The sequence below is a fragment of the Oryx dammah genome, unplaced genomic scaffold (assembly GCF_014754425.2).
Source record: "Oryx dammah isolate SB20612 unplaced genomic scaffold, SCBI_Odam_1.1 HiC_scaffold_5, whole genome shotgun sequence".
Classification (NCBI taxonomy): domain Eukaryota; kingdom Metazoa; phylum Chordata; class Mammalia; order Artiodactyla; family Bovidae; genus Oryx; species Oryx dammah.
In genome coordinates this window covers 70,858,858-70,879,906 of record NW_024070189.1, presented here as the reverse complement: position 1 = coordinate 70,879,906, position 21,049 = coordinate 70,858,858, and the positions used below count along the sequence as shown (strand labels likewise).

The following is a 21,049-nucleotide window of genomic DNA, read 5'->3' as shown; positions in this document are numbered from 1 at the left end:
GTGCTCTGCATTTTTGGTTGAATGAATGGATAGGAACCAGAGAAGCCTAGTTGAATCTGTCTTGCTTTACTTGCAAGTTTGGGCAAGCCTCCGTTTCCTGGTGTGTGAAGTGAGGGTGGAGGGAGTAGGATGTTGAACTAGAAACTGTTGATTAGCTGTAAAACTTCAACCTTGCTTTCTTCCTAGTCTTAGGCCTGAAGCCAGCCACTGGACCCCAACTCCCCACCTGTATAATGGGTGTGAGCTCATTCCTGCGGCTTAGGGTGGTAGCGCTGCCTTATAAGGCAGCAGAGGCCGAGGGCGGGCGAAGCCGTGTGGGTGGAGAGAAATCACAACATCCGGCTGTGGGGGCAGGGCGGGGGCGCCCGCAGTGGGCAGGCCGGAGGCCGGGTCACAACTAGGGAGGCCGCCAGCCTTCTCTAGGCCTCTCCCTGCCTCCGATGTGCGCCCTCCAGGATGGGCCGACCCAAAAGCATACGGACGGATATACAAACTTGTTTGAGGCCGCCCTGCAGAAGGCCTAGGATGCCCGACGCATCCCCTTGAAACCCTGGAAAAGCCAGGGTGAACCAAAGGGACCACACCCACACCTAGTGGTCCAATCAGAGTGCAGTGCTGAGAATGACTGACCTTCGTTCATCCAATCAAATACCCGGTATCTGGGGCGTGATCCAGAGATCCCACCTCCGTTGTCCCCGAGGAGGGCTCGACCCTAATTGGCAGTTCGGTATCCTACGAAGGTGCAGAAATTCGAACGTAGGGGCTGAACCCCACCGCAGACCAACCAGGAAGAGGTGACGTTTTAGGTCCTGCCCGCCCTGTTCCTTTGAACGAATCCCTAGCTCCGGGGGCGGGGGATGATTAAGGGCTTGTCTAATGGGAAGACGGCGCGGGGAGCGCTCGCCCAGTTATTGGCCAAGTAAAGTAAACAGAAGGCGGGCCGGGGCGGGGCGTGCCGGAGCCCGGGTGGCCCCCGGGAGGGGGCGGAGAGTGAGCGGCGGGCGGCGGCGGCGGCCCGGGAGGCCCCGGAGGCCGCGGTGCGGTCACTGCGAGCCGATCCGAGCCTCGCCGATCGCCATCCGGCCCCGGCCCCCTCGCGCAGTCCTAGCCGGCGGCGCGGCCCGGCGGGCCCGGCGGCGCCGCAGCCCATGGAGCTCGAGAACATCGTAGCGAACACGGTGCTACTCAAGGCCCGGGAAGGTGAGGTTGTCGGGTGCAGAGAAAGCGGGCGCGCGGCCTCCGAGCTCGGCGGGGCGTCTCAGCCGCCCTATCCCCTAGAGCAGCTAGCTCCACGCCATGCACCTCTTGCGGACACGAGCCCTTCCGGCCTGTGGTCCTTTTCCTCCGCACCTGCCCTCCGGGAGCCAGAGCCCAGGAAGGGGCGGGAGTCAGGCCGCCTCCCTCGCGGCGAGTAGGGTGTTGGTGTTGGTGAAGGGGCTATGAGAAGGAGACAGGAAGGAAGAGGGAAGGGTGGGACCTCAGCCCCGGGAGAGCGGCTCTGAGGCCTCTCCCAGGTGAGAGGTTAAGAAGATGCCTCAGGAAAGGGAAGGGGCAGCCAGCCTACCCCACGTGCCCGGGCCCAGATTCAACCTGGGTTGCGCCCAGCCTGGGCCGGCGCAAAGTTGGTGCAGGGTAAAAGGTTTGGAGAATGAATTAACTTAGGCTGGCCATAGCAGAGCCCACCCGAAGTGGGGAAACTGCTGGTCATTTATGCTACCCACATGCCTGCCACTTGCTCGGAACTTTAGGACACTGGGGACAGAGGGGAATGGATAACAGTTTTTACCCTCAGGACTAGTGGGGCAGATGGGCACAGAAATAACTGGAAGCTGAGTTTTGAAGGAAGGGAGCATGCCAGGCTGGTAGGACTGTTAAGTGCAAGGCCTGGCAGAGGGAGCCTGTCTAGTGAACCTGGAATTACTGAGTGCCTCACGTTACCAGACATCTGCTCTATGAGGGTACTGGGGATGCATAAGGACCAGACCCTGTCTGCCCCTCACCTGCCATTGTTCACCTCAGTAACATAATCACCAGACACCTACTCTGTACCCTGTCCTGTCCAGGGTGCTGGGGACCAGTATAAGAAGACATTTCTCTTTGAAACACTAGGGCAGGGAGGTCAGGACTCTGCTGGGCTTTCAGGCAGGTAGCGCCATCTGCATTGCCTCTCTGACCTCTTTTACAAGTGGGAAACTGAGGCTCAGATCAGGAACTAGCCCCCAGGACCCAGCAAGATGGATTGACTCGGGCCTAGGACACAGCATGTCCCTGGTGCAGCCTGTAGGAAACAGATGCTTTCTGGCACATCATCTGGTGCCCCCTGCCTCCCCTATGCATGTTGACCTGGGGAGGTGCTGCCTGGAAATGGGCATGGTAGGCTGGGTCTTCAGTGCCCAGAGCCTTCTTTATCTCCTGTCCCTTATCGAGTCCTGGGGCTAGGCCTTCCTCCCAGCCTCTGGGGGCATCTGCCGATTCTGTTCTGCCTCGTCATCCAGCCAGCCAGGGAGGAGGGGAGGGGAGAGCCTGGACAGGCCTCCCTCCCTAGGGCTGTAGCCAGTTCAGGCTTCAAGCCTGCTGAGAACACTGCCTTGCCTGGCCAGAGAATGTAGGCCCCTTCTGACAGGCTTCCTTACGCCATGGGCGAGGCACAGGAGATTATGACCAGACTAGGACCGGTTCCTTCACTGGAGAATCCTTACTCCAACCTGACCCTGTCCCTCCCACCTGGGTGACTCTAGACAAGTCTCCTCTGTCTGAACTTCAGTAACTCTTTTTGTGGCATGGTTGAGGATGGGACATTGAAAAGCAAAGGGGAGGTGCTGACTCAGTTGTCACTGAGTTCTGGACCCTGGTCTATAGACTGAGTGCATTGGAATCCCTTCATAAGCTAATTGACAGCTTGGGCCTAGGCTTTTGCCAGTTTCCCAAGTGATCTGAGGCCCTGAGTGATTTGGGATTGCATGTATTCAGTTGAACACCTGATAGATGCCGGGCTTGTTTGGGTTTGGAAAAGAGCTTGGCCTGGGGTCCTAAGGAGCTGGGTTCGAATCCTACCTCTGGGACCTCCAGGCTTTGTAACCTTGGACAAATTGATTCCCCATTTCAGGGCCCCAGCTTTCTCATAAAATTGAGCCAGGTCTGTCAGAGTTGTTGTGAGGATGAAGTGGGACAGCACTGGGGGTTGTGAACCCTCACTTAATCCTCCTTCCTTTCCCAGACCCCCAGAGACATGGGAAAGGGTCCAGGCTGGGGTGGGGTGGGGAGGAGCCCCACTGACTCTGATGGCAGTTCCAGGACAGGATATTTGCATGTGACTCTCTGCTGCTGCCTTGATGTGGCTGAGAGGAGGGGGAGGAGGAAGTAACTGGTGGGGGTAGCAGGCGGATGGAGGGTTGGGTGAGGGACTTGCGGGGGTGGGGGAGGAGTTCCCCTTCTGGGGAGGCCTTGCCCTGGGTTGAGGGTGGGGGTCTGTTGCTCACTGACAGTGGAGCAATGACTGTGAGATGTGCTGGGTTCAGGCTGCGGGAGGGCTGCTACCAGGTTTCCCAATGGGGTACCCTGCAACACTTCCTCCTCTAGGCAGCTTAGGTCAGGGAGCCCACTGGAGGACCCAGCCTTGCCCCTTCCCTGCAAGGCGGCCCCTCCTATACTGCCTGCCTTCAACCAGGCTAGATAGAAACAAAGCTGCATAAACCATAGGGGAAACTGAGGCCAGGCAAGGGAAAGTGGTGGCTGGAGGTTGCCACTGACTTGTTGGAGTTGGGCCCCACCCCTTGCCACAGCTTTACTGAGTACTGGACACAGACTCTGTTAGTCATCCTCACAATACTTCTGGAGGACCTGAAGTACACATGGAGAAACTGAGAGCAAGCTAGGGGCTTCTCTGGTGGCTCAGATAGTAAAGAATCTGCCTGCAATGCAGGAGACCTAGGTTTGATTCCTGGGTTGGGAAGATCTCCTGTAGAAGGGAATAACAACACACTCCAGTAGTCTTGCCTAGAGAAATCGATGGACAGACCACGGGGTCACAAAAAGTGGGACACAACTGAGCGACTAACACAGAAGAGAGCAAGTTACAGTCTGAAGTGTAAAGCAATTCAAACCCAAATCTGTAAGATGCCAAGACTCAGGCCCCTTCCACCATGTTCAACCTCATGACCCACAGGCCGCACCTGTCTAGCTCTCTAACGTGTTTTATGTATTTGGCTGCAGTGGTTTTTTTTTTTTTAAATAATATTGGAACAAGTATTTCGTGTAACAGTCCAGATTCCCAGCTGACTTTGAAAAGTCTGAAGAGTTGGCCACACCGAGCCGGCATTCCTGCCTAGTCAGAGTCAAGCAGTCAGCTGCGGTTGTGCTGCAGCTGTCTCTGTTTGAGGGGTCCGGTTCCCACACTCCCCACTGCTCCCTGTTGTTTCCCATCTGGTCCATATTTACCGCACCTGTCTGATTCTGTAGGCATTTGAGCTGCTGCCCAGCGGCTACAGATGAGGGATCAGCTAGGTAAAATGAGGTGCCAGGACCAGGAAAGTAGGGGTAAGAATTCTGAGTGCCAGGCCTCCTGCCACCACTTCTTTTGCCTCTGATGCAGGGTCCCGTCATAGGGGCCTGGAGCCTCCCTGGTGACTCCCTGCCCTCTGCCATCTCTCAGGCATGTTCCACACATCCCAGGACATCTCCCTTCTGGGCCTGGACAGTTTCCCCCACTATCCTGTCCTTCTCTTCACTTGGGAGGGAAACTCCTACCTGGTTGGAAGCAGCTGAGGCTTGCTGAAGCTAACTGGAAACCCCACCTCCCACCCCTGCCCACCCATGGCCTGGCCTCATGCCCTGCTTGATTCTTCCATCCCTTCTTGGCTCTTCCAGCCTAGGAGCCCCTAGCAGGAGGGCCTGGGGTCCATGTGTATCCTGAAGCCCAGCAAGAGCATGTTGCATGCAGAAGGAAGGCCCAAGGGGCCTCTCAGAGTGGACTGGGCCTAGGCTGGACCCTGAAGGCCTCTGGACCACGCTGAGGGTGGCAGGGAGGCCAGCAATGGCAGGACTCAAGAACTAGCGCCTGTTTGCTTCCACAGGTGGCGGCGGGAATCGTAAAGGCAAAAGCAAGAAATGGCGGCAGATGCTACAGTTCCCCCATATCAGCCAGTGCGAAGAGCTGCGGCTGAGCCTCGGTGAGGCCTTGGTTGAGACCGCGGGGTGGGGTGGGGTGCAGAGGCGAGAGAGTCCTGGTGTGCCAGGGGAGCCTCCCCTGAGACCTTGTCTTGGGCCAGAGGGTTGTGGGGGTTTCACGGAGCAGAGAGATGGAGGCTGCACCACCCAGCTGAGTTTCAGTTCCTGGGTCCAGGCTGGGTGGAGGGCAGAGAGCACGCAGGACAGCAGCGGGTGGTGGGGATAGGTGTGGGGAGGAGCCCCAAGTCAGATATGGGAGCAGTCTGAGGGAAGCTGCAGAAGAGGGGACCAGGCCTCAGGTGAGCAGGGCTCGGAGGACAGAGCAGAATGTGCAGGGGGCTCTGGAGTCAGCTCACACACTGACTGTCTGGGGCAGTGGGGATGGTGGAATCCAGGCCTGTGCGCAGCCCTACCCAGCCTGGCCCTGAGGGTGCCAACAAAGCCTTGACCAGCAGGGCCCAAGCCCCTCTGATGGCCTGCACGTGGGCCAGGAGTACACCATGGCTGCTTCCACCGCTGGGAAGGAGGCCTAGCCTCGAACTCGCCGGAAGCCACAGCTTCCTCCCACACTTTCGCCAGGCAGGCAGCAGGTGTGGGCTGGGCCAGAGCCGGGCCGGAACCACATAGACCACACCCAGCCCCAACCATGACGTATGTACAAGTAGTGTGAACTGGAAGTCAGCAGCCGGAAGTGAGGACCCGGCTCTGGAGCCACACTCCTGCTTGCGTGACCTTGGGGCTAATCACTCAGCCTCCCTGGGCCCTGGAGTCCCAGGGCTACGATGGCAGTAACTGGTGTCGCCTTAGTGCTGTGGCGAGGGTTCTAAAGGGGACAGTGGCTGCCATACTACAGGGCTGAAAGCTGTTGGCGGGGGCTCCGGGCCTGGCGGTGTGGACAGGAGTGCCTTGCCGGCAGGCTCCAAATCCAGGAATCCAGCAGCTCCCACCTCTGCCTGCAGAGCGCGACTACCACAGCCTGTGTGAGCGGCAGCCCATTGGGCGCCTGCTGTTCCGAGAGTTCTGCGCCACAAGGCCTGAGCTGACTCGCTGCATTGCCTTCCTGGATGGGGTGGTGAGTGCGGCCCAGCCCCACACCGAGGGTGGGCAGAGGTCCTGGGCCACATGTGTGTCCCGTCTCCTCACACCTATTACTCCATCCAAACCCCAAGCCTTCTCTGCCTCCACCCCCACCCCCGCAGGCCGAGTATGAAGTGACCCCTGATGAGAAGCGGAAGGCATGTGGGCTGCGGCTCATGCAGAATTTTCTGAGCCACACGGTGAGTTAGCACTGGCGTAGGGATGAGGTTAGTGGACTGAGCTCAGTGATGGTGAGAGGAATGACCACTGCCTGTGCAGAGAGTGCCCCTGGAGCTACTCCAGGCTCACCAGGTGGCACTGTGGGCAGGGAGCCCAGGAGGGTGGGCTGGGGCACTGGGCCCAGCAGCTCTGCTTCACCATGCCTCAAGGAGAGCAGCAGAAAATTCAGCCACTAAGCAGGCTGTGCACCCCTGGCCACCCATCACGAACCCGAGATCTCTGCCCTGGAGGTGGGCAGGTCCTGCACTGACCTGTCTGTGGCATGTCCCCAGGGTCCCGACCTCATCCCCGAGGTCCCCCGGCAACTGGTGACAAACTGTGCCCAGCGGCTGGAGGAGGGACCCTGCAAAGACCTCTTCCAGGAGCTTACTCGGTAAGACTCTCCTTGCCCTAAGGCTGAGAACTGTGTCCTGAGGAGGGGGCTTCTGCAGACCCAGAGGGCTATGAACAGTGCAGCAGGTGGTGAGCAAACTCAGTCTCTCACCCCAGCCTTGCCCCTGCTCTGTGACCCTGATCAGGTTGCCTCCCCTCTCTGTAGCATCCTGGGCTTTAGCATCGGATATCTGTCTCCACCGCAGGTGGGCCAGCAGGAGGGTTGGCCAAGGATTCTGCCTTTCAGGCTGAGCATACACATAACAGGGGGCCTGGCCCATCGAGGGGAGAATGGGGGTGTCAGGTGCTGACCAGAGGCTGGGCCTTCTCGACAGGTTGACACACGAGTACCTGAGTGTGGCCCCTTTTGCCGACTACCTCGACAGCATCTACTTCAACCGTTTTCTGCAGTGGAAGTGGCTGGAAAGGTGAGCTCCTTGAAGGCTGGCCCCAGGTGGGCTGGGTTGAAGGGGTTCTCATGGGTCTCAGGCCCCTGCTCAGCTAGTGTTTGCTTCCCAACCCCTTGTCCACAGGCAGCCAGTGACCAAAAACACCTTCAGGCAGTACCGAGTCCTGGGCAAAGGCGGCTTTGGGGAGGTGAGTGGCCAGGCCAGAGCCCAGCAGAGTGTAGAGGTGAGGTAGAGGGGACCCTGACCATCCCCTTACCCTCTCTGAGCCTATAACCCTCAGGAAGGCTGCAGCTGGTCCCGACTTGCCCCATCTGGCTACAGGTATGCGCCTGCCAGGTGCGGGCCACAGGCAAGATGTACGCCTGCAAGAAGCTGGAGAAGAAGCGGATCAAGAAGCGGAAAGGGGAAGCCATGGCACTCAATGAGAAGCAGATCCTGGAGAAAGTGAACAGTAGGTTTGTAGTAAGTACAGACAGGAGACCCCTCCTTTCCCCCACGGCCACACCGGCCCTTCCCACTCACTGGACTAAGACCTCTTCCCTCCCTGACCCGCCCCCTCCAGGCACCGCTACCTCTCCCACCCTCAGAGATGCCTGGGAGGGGCGGCTTTGGGATGTTGACGCCTGGCCTGGGAAGCAGGGTGGCCCCAGGGAGTGGCACTAAGAATAGCTTTTGGGTGGCTGGCGCTCACCCTGCTACCAGGCATCCCACGGCCTCTGCTTCAGGGCTCATGTCCCCTTGGTCACAGGTGAGCTTGGCCTATGCCTATGAGACCAAGGACGCACTGTGCCTGGTGCTGACGCTGATGAACGGAGGCGACCTCAAGTTCCACATCTACCACATGGGCCAGGCTGGCTTCCCTGAGGCTCGGGCTGTCTTCTACGCAGCAGAGATCTGCTGTGGCCTGGAGGACCTGCACCGGGAACGTATTGTGTACAGGTGCAGGGGCATGGCCCTCACGGCCAGAGGCTGCGGCTCGGCTGGGGTAGAGGCTGCAGAGGGATGTTGGTGTGCTGGCACCGTCGTTGGGGGCACAAGTCTGTCGGACCTTAGCTCGGGCTCCACACTCACCCACGCTCAATAGGCTACTAGGCTACTAGGCTCAGCATGGCTCAGAACCCAGGCTCTGGGGTCTGGTTAACCCATGTGTGAATCCTGGCCCTGTCACCCCTATGTGGCCTTGGCCAGTCAACTCCCTGCTCACAACACCATTTTTTTCCCCTGGGAAGCAAAGATTTTAATTCCTGCCTTGCAGCTTGTTGTAGAGAATGAATGAGATAATGCTGGAAAGTACACAGAACACGGCAGTGGGGAGCTCTGCTTAGTACTATTACTAGTAATGGTTTTGGGCTTCCCTGGTAGCTCATCTGGTAAAGAATCTGCCTGCAATGAGGGAGACCTGAGTTCAACCTCTGGGTGGGGAAGATCCCCTGGAGGAGGGCATGGCAACCCACTCCAGTATTCTTGCCTGGAGAATCCCATGGACAGAGGAGCCTGGCGGGCTACAGTCCATGGGGTCACAAAGACTCAAAAATGACTGAGCGACTAAGCACACCAGGAGGGGGTGGCCCCGTTGGCTGTCTGGCCAGCTGAGCAGCATCTAACCCTGCCGTTCTCTCCTTGCAGGGACCTAAAGCCAGAGAACATCCTGCTAGATGACCATGGTGGGTGAGGGGCCCCTAGGGGCAGGGGAAGGATGGGGGAGGTGTGCCCATCTGCCTAATGGGCCTCCCTGCTTCTCCACCCACATTCAGGTCACATCCGCATCTCTGACCTGGGGCTGGCTGTGCACGTACCCGAAGGCCAGACGATCAAAGGCCGTGTGGGCACCGTGGGCTACATGGGTGAGTCCGCCTTCCCCCGACCCACCAGCCTCCTGGGTCCTCTTGCTGTCATGTGTCCAGTCCCACCACTTCTGTTGGGAAATCTGTACCTCACGGAACAGAAAGAGCTGACGTTCCTCTTTTATATATGAGGAGACCAAGACTCAACCAGGGCTCCACACACTGTGAATCCACAGCGTTCACTCGCTTGCATAGTCATCGAGCCCCTCCTACTGACTGGGCCTGAAGGTGGCTACCAGTGAAAGACAAGGGCCTCACGCCCGTTTTCTATAGCCTTGGTTCCTCCACTGCCCCAGCTGCCCATGCTAGGAGTGGGAGTGCCCATCTGTGGTAGGGGCCGTGATGAGGCCCTGAGTTCCCCTTGAGAGCCCGTGACACAGTACACAGAGCTCCAGGTATGCGCTCCACCACCTCCTTACTATACGTCCAAGGGCCAGACATTCTGCCTCTCTCAGCCTCACTTTCCCTGGCTGAAGCCTGCTCCCAGGATTGCCTTCAACCTGAAAGGAGGCGGTAGAGGCAAAACTCCCTACCTGCCCGCTCTAGCAGGCAGTCAACACCCAGCAAATGAGTTGCCATCTTCTTTCCTCTCTTTGACATTGAAGCTAGAGGTTGCAAACTGGTAGCCACACTGGGTCTAATTTGGCCTCCATCTGTGTTTAAATCAAATTGTCTTTGAAACAATTTGAAGTGGTCATCAGCATTTGATAACCCAGACAGCTTCATGTTAAAAATATGATTTCTGACTTCTCTTGAAAGATCAGAAGACCTGACCCCCCACTCCCACCCCACCCTGCAGGGCCATACCAGCTCCTTCTGGTGGGCTATGAGCTCCGCTACTCCCTGTGGTCCCCACCAGGCTGCTGATCGTGCCTGCCTGGAACTGGCTGGTGCCAGTGAGTGTTTGAACTGATCCCTGGCCTTGAAATGCGAGCTGGCCATTCCCAACGCCCCAGGGCTCAACTCTGCCTCCCGCCCAGTCTTAATTCCTGCTGTCCTTCCCAGCCCCAGAGGTGGTAAAAAACGAACGGTACACCTTTAGCCCGGACTGGTGGGCACTCGGCTGCCTCCTGTATGAGATGATCGCAGGCCAGTCACCCTTCCAGCAGAGGAAAAAGAAGATCAAGAGGGAGGAAGTGGAGCGGCTGGTGAAGGAGGTGCCTGAGGAGTACTCCGAGCACTTCTCCCCACAGGCCCGCTCACTCTGCTCCCAGGTACAGCCGCCAGCAGGAGGCCCAACCAGCCGGGGCTGGGGCTGGGGGCACCTCTCTCAAGGATACCCTAACCGCCCCTGCCCTGATGCAGCTCCTCTGCAAGGACCCCTCCGAGCGCCTGGGGTGTGGTGGGGGCGGCGCCCAAGAGGTGAAGGAGCACCCCCTCTTCAGGAAGCTGAACTTCAAGCGGCTGGGAGCTGGCATGCTGGAGCCACCCTTCAAGCCTGATGTGAGTGCCACCCACTCCTGCTGAAGGCAGGGCCAAGCCCAAGGGGAGCTGGGGGCTCTTGGAGCATTGATTGGGACCTGCTCAGTGCAAGCATTAGAAAACTCAAGTGGGTTAACCAACCAAACAATTCACCAAGCTCCTAAAAATGAAAGGCCCCAGAATAGGCCTGGCTTTTGGCACACTGGATCTGGGGCTTCAGCAGTACTATAAGAATTCTGTCTTCCTCCTCCTCCCCACTACCTGCTTCCCTCTTGGGCAGCTGTCCCCAGGCTTTCAGGCCTTCATCCTAATAATTCAGCCACCCTGGTAGACAGAGAGTGCCTCTTTGCTCACCATTCCCTGATTACTCGGATGCCCCTCAGCAGCCACATCAGGACCACGTGCCCACCATGCCACTCAAGTGGGGAAGATTGGTCTCCCAAAGGGAAACCAAGATTCCTTGCCAGCTGGGGGAAGGGCCATTGGACTGGCAAAACATCCACTGCCCCCTGCACCTGGCAACACTGACCTCCCATCTGTGAGCAGAACACTCCCCTCTGCAGAGTCTCACTCATTGACTGAGCTCCTCAGTGGGTCAGACATCTGTTGGCAGAAACATCCTGGAGTCATCAGATTCTCAGTGCGAGAAGTCCACCTCAAACTTAGGCCCAACATGGAGCTTTTTGGTTCATTTAGCCAGGAAGTCCCAGAGTAGGACCAGCGTCAGTGTTTCACACTGTGTTGCCAGGACTCCACCTCTTGTCACTGCTTGTCACCTGTTGACTGTTCTCCCATTGAATTCAAGCTTCTCAGTATAAAGTCATAGGGAAGGTTCTGATTGGCCTAAATTAGGTCACGTGCTTGCCCTCACCTCATGTGTAAGAGGACTGAGTCCTGTGATTGACAGTTCACCAGGAAGAAGGAAGGTGATGATGGGTGGGCCAGATTGGTGGCTGTCAATCATGCATGTGATTGTTTACACATTCAACAAAGTATCTGAATGCCAGTATGTGCCAGATCTCAGAATTCATAGGGTCAGTAGGACGCAGTCCTACCTTCATGGTCTAGTGGGAAGACATAGAAAAATAAGCCAGTAAGTGAAAAAGGAGTGGTGGAGGGTTGGGAGTATTTTTGGACAGGATGGCCTCTGAGTAGCTGATGAATGAGTATCAGTAGAAACCTAAAGTATGTGAAGGAGAGAGTTGTGCCAGGATTTGGGGCATGAGCATTCCAGGGAGAAGGAGCATCCAGGCATTGAGGTCCTAGTCCAGGGACCAACCTTGAGAGGTGGAGCAACAGTGGAGGCCAGTGTGGGCAGGGAAAGAGCGAATGTGGAGCAGGAGTGTTGAGGGGTGGGGACAGGTGGGGGCCCATAGAGCTGGGCAGTGGGAGTGGGAGGCCCCTGCCTCCATAGGCCTGCATCTTGTAGGTGGGGCTACCAGCGCCCAGAGGTGCTGGCCTTGCCATCGGCAGTTGAACTGCAAGCCTGACTTCTGCAGCCTGCCTTAGAGCTGGCTCTCCCACTCAGCTTGACTCCAGCTTCCCTGCACATCTCAGTTAATCTTGAAAATCACTGCCTTGGAGTTTAACTTTTTTAGAAGCAGATGAAAAGTGTGCTTGATGGTGGTACAGGTTTTAGCAGCTTTATTGAGTTCACATACCATACAACTCACTTCTTTTAAGCATATAATTAAATGACTTTTAGCATAAAGATGCAACCATCACCAAAATCAACTTTAGAACATTTTCATCACCCCTCCCCCCCAAACACCCCCTACTCATTAGCAGTCATTCCTCATTCCCCTTTCCCTTGGCAGCCACTAGTCTGCTTTATGTCTGTCTATATTGGCCTGTTCTGGACATCTCGTGTTAATGGGATTGTATCATATGTGGTGCTTCGTAACTGGCTTCTTGCAGTTTGCGTGTTTTCCAGGTTCACCTGTGTTGTAGTTCTTACTGGTCCTGCATTCCTTTTTTATGACTGGATAATATTCCATTCTATGAATATTGCACCTTCTGTTTATTCATCCATCTATGGACATTAGTGTTGTTTTTGTTATGGGGCTCTGATGGATAACTGCTTTGAACATTCACATACAAGTTCTTGTGGGGACGTATGTTTTCATTTCTTTGGGACGTATACCAAGGAGTTGAATGCTGGCTCATATGGTAACATGTTTACGCTTTGGGAGAACTGCTGACTTTTCTGAAAAGCAGCTGTATGATTTTACTTGATGATGTTTTGACATCCTTAACAGTATGATTTAGAAAACAATGTAAAGATGAAAAAGGAAGTGGCCTTCTGGAGTGAGGTGGGCTCCTAGCAGGGGGCTGAGGGCACGGGGACTGTTGGCTGTGAAGCAGAAGGAGATGGAGTATGCCGTTGGACATCCCAGGACAGAGGGACCCATCAGCTCCAAGCCCTGCATGGGGTATCCAGCTGAAGGGGCCAGCTGAGATTCAGCCTGCTCTCCCCTTACCAGTTGCCCCCAGACAGCTGTGTACAGGCAGGGGTGGGGGCTCCCCATTATTGATTCCATATGGCACTGTGGAGACTGATGGACTGTCATGGGTCAGCTATGCAGCCTCATCAGTCCGTGAGCAGTGAGGGGTGATCCCCAGTTTAGAGGGAAACTTGGGCCTCAGAAGGGACTGTCATGCTCAGGAAGTGCATGGGGCATTTTGATTTTTGAAGTAAAGTTGATTTATAGTGTTGTGTGTTAGTTTCTGCTGTACAGCAAGGTGATTCAGATAAGATATATGTATGTGTTTATGTACATGTGTATACATACTTTTTTCAGATTCTCTCCATTGTAGTTTATTACAAGGTATTGAATATAGTTCCTCACACTATATAGTATGACTGTGTTATTTATGTAATATATAGTCATATGTATCTGCTAGTCCCAAACTCCTTATTTATCTTCTCCCCTTCCTCTTTGGTAACTGTAAGTTTGTTTTCGATGTCTGTGAGTCTCTTTCTGTTTTGTAAATTAAGTTCATTTGAATCTATTTTTCTAGATTCCACATGTGATATCACTATATTTGTCTTTGTATGACTTACTGCACTTAGTGTGATGATCTGTAGGTCCATCAATGTTGCTGCAAATGGCATTATTTCATTCTTTTTTATAGCTCAGTAATATTCTATTATAAATATATATATACATATATATATATATATACACCAAACATACCATGTCTTCTTTTTCCATTCATCTATGGATGGATATTTAGACTGTGTCCATATGTTATCTATTGTAAATAGTGCAGCTGTGAACACTGGGGGCACCAGGAAGCTGCAAGGGTCAGGGCACATGCAGCCCCAGCTCAGGGCTGAGTTGGTCTCCTGTGGGGTCTTCCTGTCTGACCTCTGTCTCTGTTCCCCCAGCCCCAGGCCATTTACTGCAAAGATGTTCTGGACATTGAACAGTTCTCAACAGTTAAGGGTGTGGAGCTAGAGCCCACTGACCAGGACTTCTACCAGAAATTTGCCACGGGCAGTGTGCCCATCCCTTGGCAGAACGAGGTGGGGACCTGCCCAGCTGGTGGCTGGTGGGTGGGGGGTGACCTCAAGGGCAGCACTCACAGCTGTCTGTTCTGTGGCAGATGGTGGAGACCGAGTGCTTTCAGGAGCTGAACGTCTTCGGGCTGGATGGCTCGGTTCCCCCAGACCTAGACTGGAAGGGCCAGCCACCAGCACCCCCCAAAAAGGGACTGCTGCAGAGACTCTTCAGTCGCCAGGTAATCCCCAGTGGTGTCTTACCTTGGCCCCCAGCCCAGCTCCTGGGATGGCAGGTGGGAGGCAGAGCTGGTGCCCATATGCGGGGGAGTGGGCATCCTCCGGTTGTGTCAGCGGTGCCCAGGGTCTCTGGCCCCATTCCCACCTGTCCCCCACCCATGGCTGGGCTCATGGCCTCTTTTCTCTTTCCAGAGGTGAGCAGTGTGGGCTTCCTGTGGGTTGGCCTTGCTGCCCAGCCCCGGGGAGCCACAGGCAGCCCTTCCATGGCAGAGGCGAGATGTGGGCGAAAGAAGTCTGGTGCCCGCTCCCTACCCATCCTTCCCCTCCCATGCCGTGCCCTGCACCTGGCACCTGCAAGCAGCGAGCCTTGCTTAGCCGTCTTGTCTCCCTGTGCCCTGCATCCACCAGCCCAGAATAGAGGGCCCTGGCAGAGCCTGGGATCCACCTGGTCCCTCTTAACTCCAGCCTATTGCCAGCAGCCTCTGCACTGGTGTCCACACGTGTCTGGCCTGAGCTGCTGCTCTGGGCCCCTCGTGGGGAACCCCCTCCTTGGAGCACAGCCCTGGTCGGCCCTGGCAGGGCCGGGCCAGGTAAAGGCCCTGGTGGCTAACTGCGCACGCTCTGCCTCTCTCCCTCCATGTCTCCCCTGCCCTGCAGGACTGCTGTGGAAACTGCAGCGACAGTGAGGAAGAGCTTCCCGCCCGCCTCGAGCTCCCCACCCGCCTCTAGCCCCCAGACTGGGGGCCCCCCGGGCGGTTGGCGGTAGCAGCTACTGCGAACGCTGTTTACAGTTTTGCACAGTGGTCTTCCCCATTGTCCACTCAAGTCGTGGCCTGGGAGATACAGCCGGAGCTGTCCCCAGTGCCCTCTGCCCCGGAGCCCCTGGTCTGGCTGAGTGGTCAAGGCTTGGGCTGTCCCCTGGGACAAAGGTGCGTCCCTTCAGCTCTTGTCTGTGGAGCTCGGGGCTTTCTGTATTTATGTCTTTGTATGAATGTATATAGCAACCAGAACATTCTTAAGACTCACCCTGGAGCCGGCAGAGGGGCTGCTGCCGCACACTCCAGACACCTCAGGCCCGGCTTGGATGGGCAAAGTTGGGCCAGGCCAGGCCCCTGGGCCCTCAGCACTGTGCTTGCCACCGCCGACCTCTGAGTGAGACTTGTGCCTGCCGCTGCCACCCTGGGTTTCGGCCTCCACCTCTGGGGCCCAATACTGGCCATTCTCAGCACCTGTCAGAGCTGGACCTGGGAACACTGGGTCCCCTAGGCCTGTGCCAAAGTGTGACCGGAGACTGGGCTGCCCCTGGGACCCCTCAGTCCACTGCCCAGGCTGTCCCGACGGGTCTGCCTCTGCCTTCCAGCTCCCGGGATACCTCGTCCCCTGTGCTGGGCCCTGTCCTGGAGTCACCTCTTGCAGAACACCCCAGCCCAGGCCATAGGAAGGGAAGGGGTAGGGGTGTCACTGACCAACCCTCAAACATTCCAGACTCCCCTCGATATAGACACATGTGCCCAGCAATAATCCGCCCCTCCCTGAGTGTGTGTGTGTGTGTGTGAATGAATGAAAGAGAGAGAGAAAGAAGGGGGCAGGCTGAGGCTGTGTGCCTGCATCCCAGCCCCAGCCCTTCCCAGACTGATGGCCCTTTTGGTCCCAGTGTTAACAGTAGTGTGGGATACAGGGCCCCAGTTTTTCCATATTTAAGGCCGATTTTTATTACTCATTTTGTCCATTGTAAGCTGCCACATGTCTGTGTGAATACAGTCTGAGCACAAATCTGGCTACCTGCCCCTGCCTGCCTCTTTCTTGGCCCTGGTGGTCCAGGGATCTCCTTGCTTCCCTGGCCCTGCTGGAAGTGGGAAGGGGTTGGAAGTGGGGCTGGTGGAGGCTGCCCTTCCACCAAGGCCTAAGGGCCTCAGGACTGATCTTAGGGTAAACTCTCCAAGCTCTGGTGGCCTTTGGGCTCCACCAGTTTCCTCAATGGGATGAGGCCTGAGGAAAGAAGCCTTGGGTCCCCACTAGGGTATGGGTCTGACTCCGCTTGTGCTGAAGAGGCAGGCTCAGCTGGTAGTATCCTCCAAGACCAAGGTGGCCTGGCCACCAGTTGTGGGTTTGGAGCCGCCTGTGGAGTAGGGTGGGAGCTCCTGTTGGGAACACCTGCTCAGTCTGTCTTGTCTGGATACCTCCATGATTTGCCCAGGGCCCGTACACATGTATTAGAGCCATTCCTCTGCTCTGCTTCTGAACCAGGAAATGTGGCCGGGCAGAAATGCACACTGGTGATGCTGCAAGTTAGGTCATGGCAGAGGCAGGTGCAGACCAGCCATGTGGGCATCAGGGAGAATTCTCTGAAGGTAGCAGTTGAGCTGGGCCTAGAAGGAGACCTGTGCAGAGATGAGAGTGACAGCCTATTGACCACAAGTATGTCCCAGACTACACAAACTTGTTCCTGTAGCCTTCCAATGACTCAGCCCCTGCTATGACCACCTATAATGGTTTGTTCCTGGCCTTTGGGCCAGGTACCCAGTGCCACAGAGGCCACATGAGCTTTGCAGTTGGACAGCTCTGGGTTCAAGTCCCAGTCTGGCCACTTAACAAACTGCATTGTATAGACCCTACCCTTGTCTGGAAAGATTGGTCTGATTTCCCATTGCTTCACAGCATCTATGAAAATTCGCTTAAATAGCCAGTCACCCTCCTGAGCCCTTGGGTCATCGGCAGCCCAGCTCTTGAGAGCATGTGCAGTGTGCGCGGCTGCTTCTGTTGATTTGAGAGGAATGGGGTAGGGAGAGGGCTTTGCTTAGCTAGGTCTTCCAGCTGGTGAGTGGCCATTGCAGGATTGAGAGGAAGCGATTGACGATGAGGAAACGAGGTGAGAGGCAGGGGCCTGAGGCACAGCAAATTCTGTTGTGGGGGTTGGAGGACTGGGTAGATAGGTATTAGTGTACAGAGGCCGCAGCCCAGCTCTGGGCAGGTGTGTGAGGGTGAATGAATGCCAGGTAGATGGGTAGGTCCATACCTCCTGATGGCGCTAGTGGTAAGGAATCTGCCTGCCAATGTGGGAGATACTGGTTTGATCCCTGGGTCAGGAAGATCCCCTGGAGAAGAGAATGGCAACCCACTCCAGTATTCTTGCCTGGGAAATCCCATGGACAGAGGAGCCTGAAGCGCTACAGCCCAAGGGGTTGCTAAGAGTCAGACATAACTGAGCATGCGTGCATGCAAACCTCCCACCAGACTCCCCTTAGGCTAGGTAGGCACCCAGGGGACTTCTTGGCAAGGGTTCAACCCACCTTAAAGTTCTTACCACAGTGGGTCCTTGGCAGAGGAAACTTCCAGAATTCCGTTACTAACAAGTCTTCCCCAAGTTCATCTCCCCATCCAGCTCTGATCAGAGCTGGGAACCCAGATGGAGATGAGGCCCCCCCCTGCTAGCTTGGAACTCAGTCTGGTAGGCAAGCAGACGGGGGAACAGCGGGACCCAGTGTGATCAGCACTGTAGCAGAGATGATTCTAGAACTGCTGGGGCTAGGGCTGAGACTGAGGGCCAACACAAAGCAAGGGAGGAGGCCCCTTGTCACAAAGTTGTCCAGTTGGGACCCTCTAGGATACAGAATCAGATGTTCCCGGACAAGGAGTCAGATGGGTGATCTAGAGCCTCTAGTGGGGCAATGGCTGGAGCCAAGTTCAAGGAGACTGCCATGCTGGGTTTTGAAAGCTGTGCTAGGATGTGGGGTCTCATCTGGAAGGTGGGGGCAGTCCTGAAGGATTTTAGGTGGTTGTGTTAGGGTGTCTGCCTAACATGTACAAAAGCACCCCATGTTTCCTTTGGGCAAACTCCCCTTAGTCTTCGTGGTTCGGATGGGACTGGGCTGGCACTTGCTGTATACACATAGACTTATAGCATGTGACCCAGGGGGCACTGTCAGGGGGACCCAGGGGGATCTTTGGTTGCAAGTGACAGCTGTCCTATAGCTAACTTAGAACGTGTTAAAATGGTATGGAGGAGCTCAGAGAACCAGGACTTAGGTAGCTCATCAGGTAGCACAACCCCCAGAAGCAAGATGCTACAGCCATGCTTATGTCTTTGCACTACTGAGCTTCAAATCCAAGAAGTCCAAATGACCAGGCTGGGAAACTGCCCACTACCTTATGGGAGTGTGGTGAGTCCCACAGTGAAATAACGGTACCCAAAGAAAAGGGAATGGATACTGGGTGACTGAACTCATACCCCTTCGCCCGTACCTGGATTGGTTCACCTCTGTACACTTGGCCAATACAAATCCAAAAGGAGCCTGGGGGGTTGCCTGAACTACCGATGGACAGTCAGTGTTCTCAGTTCCTCTAGCAATGGATGGCTTGTGTCTAGAGCTGTGGGGTCAACCTCACCACCACATGGAGGCAGATTTACCTGAAAATGATGCAAACAAGAGAGCTGAGTGGAGAGAACAGATAAATGCCTCATTGCATTGCTAGGACACCTGGAACCAATTGTGGCCATAGCTGAAAATCCCCTGGACATTCCAGTTACAGGGAAACTTACATACACAAATAAGCCTCAAGCCCATTTGTTTTGAGGTTTTGTCACTTGCAACCCAGAATGTTCTGGCCAACATGAGAGTAGAGGATGTTTTTTGGAAGACTACCCTAAGTGTGGAGGAGAATTTGGACTGGAAACAACCCAACTAAGAGGCTGGTGGACAGTCAGGATCAGACAGCCTAGGCAGTGGAGGCCCTGACTAGAGCTCACCTCTGTTCCCTGAAGATGAACAGAGTCCCTGGAGGCCAGGTGTACAGATCTAGCACGAGGTACTCCATGTGCTACTTCTTACTAGACGTGGTAGTGTGTGCTGGGAACACAGTGGGGAGGGCCATGAGTTGGGTGGTTGTTCAGTTGCTCAGTTGTGTCTGACTCTGCGACCCCGTGGACTGCAGCATGCCAGGCTTCCTTGTCCTTCATCATCTCCCTGAGTCTGCTGAAACTCGTGTCCATCGAGTCAGTGATGCCATCAAGCTCTCGTCCTCTGTTGTCCCCTTCCCCTGCCTTCAATCTTTCCCAGCATCAGGGTCTTTTTCAATGAGTCAGTTCTTCGCATCAGGTGGCCAAAGTATTGGAGCTTCAGCTTCAGCATCAGTCCTTCCAATGAATATTCAGGCTTGATTCACCGGAAGGACTGATGTGAGTTCGGAGTGGACCATATATTTGTAAGTTGGAGATTCAGTGGGGTGCCTGCCTGGTCCAACTCTTGCCCAATGCGTGTGGTGTGTGCGGTGCCTGTCAGGATGTGACCGGGGCCAGGACATGTGTGTGTGAGGGTTCTCCATCTCAGCTGTGTGTGTGTAGCTGTGTGTGTGTCAGGGTTTTCCATCTCAGCTGCTTGTCTCAGCATACTGTGTGTTCGGCGGACGACGGCCTGCACGGAGTCTGCCAGCATGTGCCAGGTCCGGACAGCCTGTTGGCAGTTGTGTGGTGTGGTGTCAGCATTCCCTGTGCAGGGTGAGCCTGGCGCCCTTCCTGCTGAGTCTCGGATGCGGCAGGTGGGTTTCAGGTCCTCCGCCTTTCGCTCCCGGGACAGCCTCCTCGGCAGCGAGTGACTGGGGGTGGGGGCACTCTGCTGGCTGCCGCGCGCGCGCACGCCGGACTCGGTACGCGCCGTGTACGCGCCCGTGCGCGCGCCCCGCGGCTCCAGCCCAGCGCTCGGAGCCGCCTTCGCTGCCACAGTCAGCTCCCTGGGGCCGCCGCCTCCCCCGGGTCTGGGGCTCTATCCGCGGGGCCCGCGCCGCTCGCCCTGAGCCAGGAGGACGAGCTCAAGGAGGATGCCTGGGCCCGTGAGTACCGCGGCGGCGGGCCGATCGGGTTTGGAGCGCGGGCAAAGGATGGTCCCGGGGCTGAGCCCCTCCCCGCGGGCGGCTCCGCTCCTTGGCCCAGGGTCGCCGCCTCGGACCCCCGCCTCGGCCCGCCCCTCCCCCAGCCCACAGCGGAGGGAGGGAAGGGAGAGGGAGGGCGCCAGTGAGCCGAGGAGCGGGGCGAGAGCCGCCGCCGGTTCGCTTGGAAACGGTTGCCACAGCAACGGGGTTGCGCTCCCCGGCAACGCGGCTGCAGGGCGGCGACGCCCCCTCCCCCACCTCACGAGGGGCCGCATCCCAGGGGCGCAGGGAGAGGGGGACTCTCCCTCTCGCGGTGGGGGGAACTTCGCCCCTCTGGCCTTGTCAGGATGTGCCTGCCTCCACAGCCGTCGAGGGTGGGGGTGGGGGGCGATCGGCCCCGTGGGCACGAGCTGGCTCCCACGTGGCTACAGTCGTCGCAGCAGGGCTCCTGGCGTGGCGGCAAACGTGGGGGCGGCCCAGCCACTGGGCCTGCCATGGGAGGAGGAGGCGAGGGTCCGGGGTCCGTACCCCGCCACACCAACCCACTATCCCCTCCCCGACCCCCCCACCTCACCCTACTGCACCCACCGCCAGCGAAATGGCCTGCCACGAGTTGGGTGCTTCAGAGGCCACGGTCCCTACCAGGGGAGAGGAAACACGCTCACCTCCCTCCTCCTCATGGCCAGAGCATGTGCCAAACGGTAGCTTGGGCCCACGGTGGGTCTCTCTGCTCCTCTTCTCAAGCCACATTCTCCAGGGAGGGGTAGGAGCAGTGTGGGCAGGAGCAAAGGACACAGCTGATCCAGGGAAGCTGAAGCCCAGGCCAAATGGGAGCACCCAGCCCATTGTCTGGATCACAAGTGTCCCTTTCTTGTCCGAGCACAAAGCCCAGACTGTGCTGGGTGGCATGC

At 56.6% G+C, this 21,049-nt stretch overlaps 1 protein-coding gene across 3 annotated transcripts; it reads left to right on the top strand.

The window, feature by feature from the left end:
* Nucleotides 1-1,014: 1,014 nt before the first annotated feature.
* GRK6 (G protein-coupled receptor kinase 6) lies at nt 1,015-16,051 on the top strand. 3 transcript variants are annotated; one of them, XM_040240463.1, is made up of 16 exons: nt 1,015-1,200; nt 5,073-5,168; nt 6,126-6,238; nt 6,366-6,443; nt 6,756-6,856; nt 7,191-7,283; nt 7,389-7,452; nt 7,587-7,727; nt 8,014-8,204; nt 8,892-8,929; nt 9,020-9,109; nt 10,115-10,323; nt 10,415-10,552; nt 13,923-14,060; nt 14,141-14,275; nt 14,931-16,051. In XM_040240463.1, the coding sequence occupies exons 1-16, from the start codon at nt 1,149-1,151 to the stop codon at nt 15,000-15,002; spliced, it is 1,749 nt and encodes a 582-aa protein (XP_040096397.1). In that variant the 5' UTR covers nt 1,015-1,148; the 3' UTR covers nt 15,003-16,051. The 3 variants fall into 3 exon arrangements, with proteins under 3 accessions (XP_040096397.1, XP_040096399.1, XP_040096398.1); XM_040240465.1 differs by having other exon boundaries at nt 6,020-6,238; nt 14,929-16,051; XM_040240464.1 differs by lacking the exon at nt 14,931-16,051 and adding an exon at nt 14,466-14,922.
* Nucleotides 16,052-21,049: the final 4,998 nt, after the last annotated feature.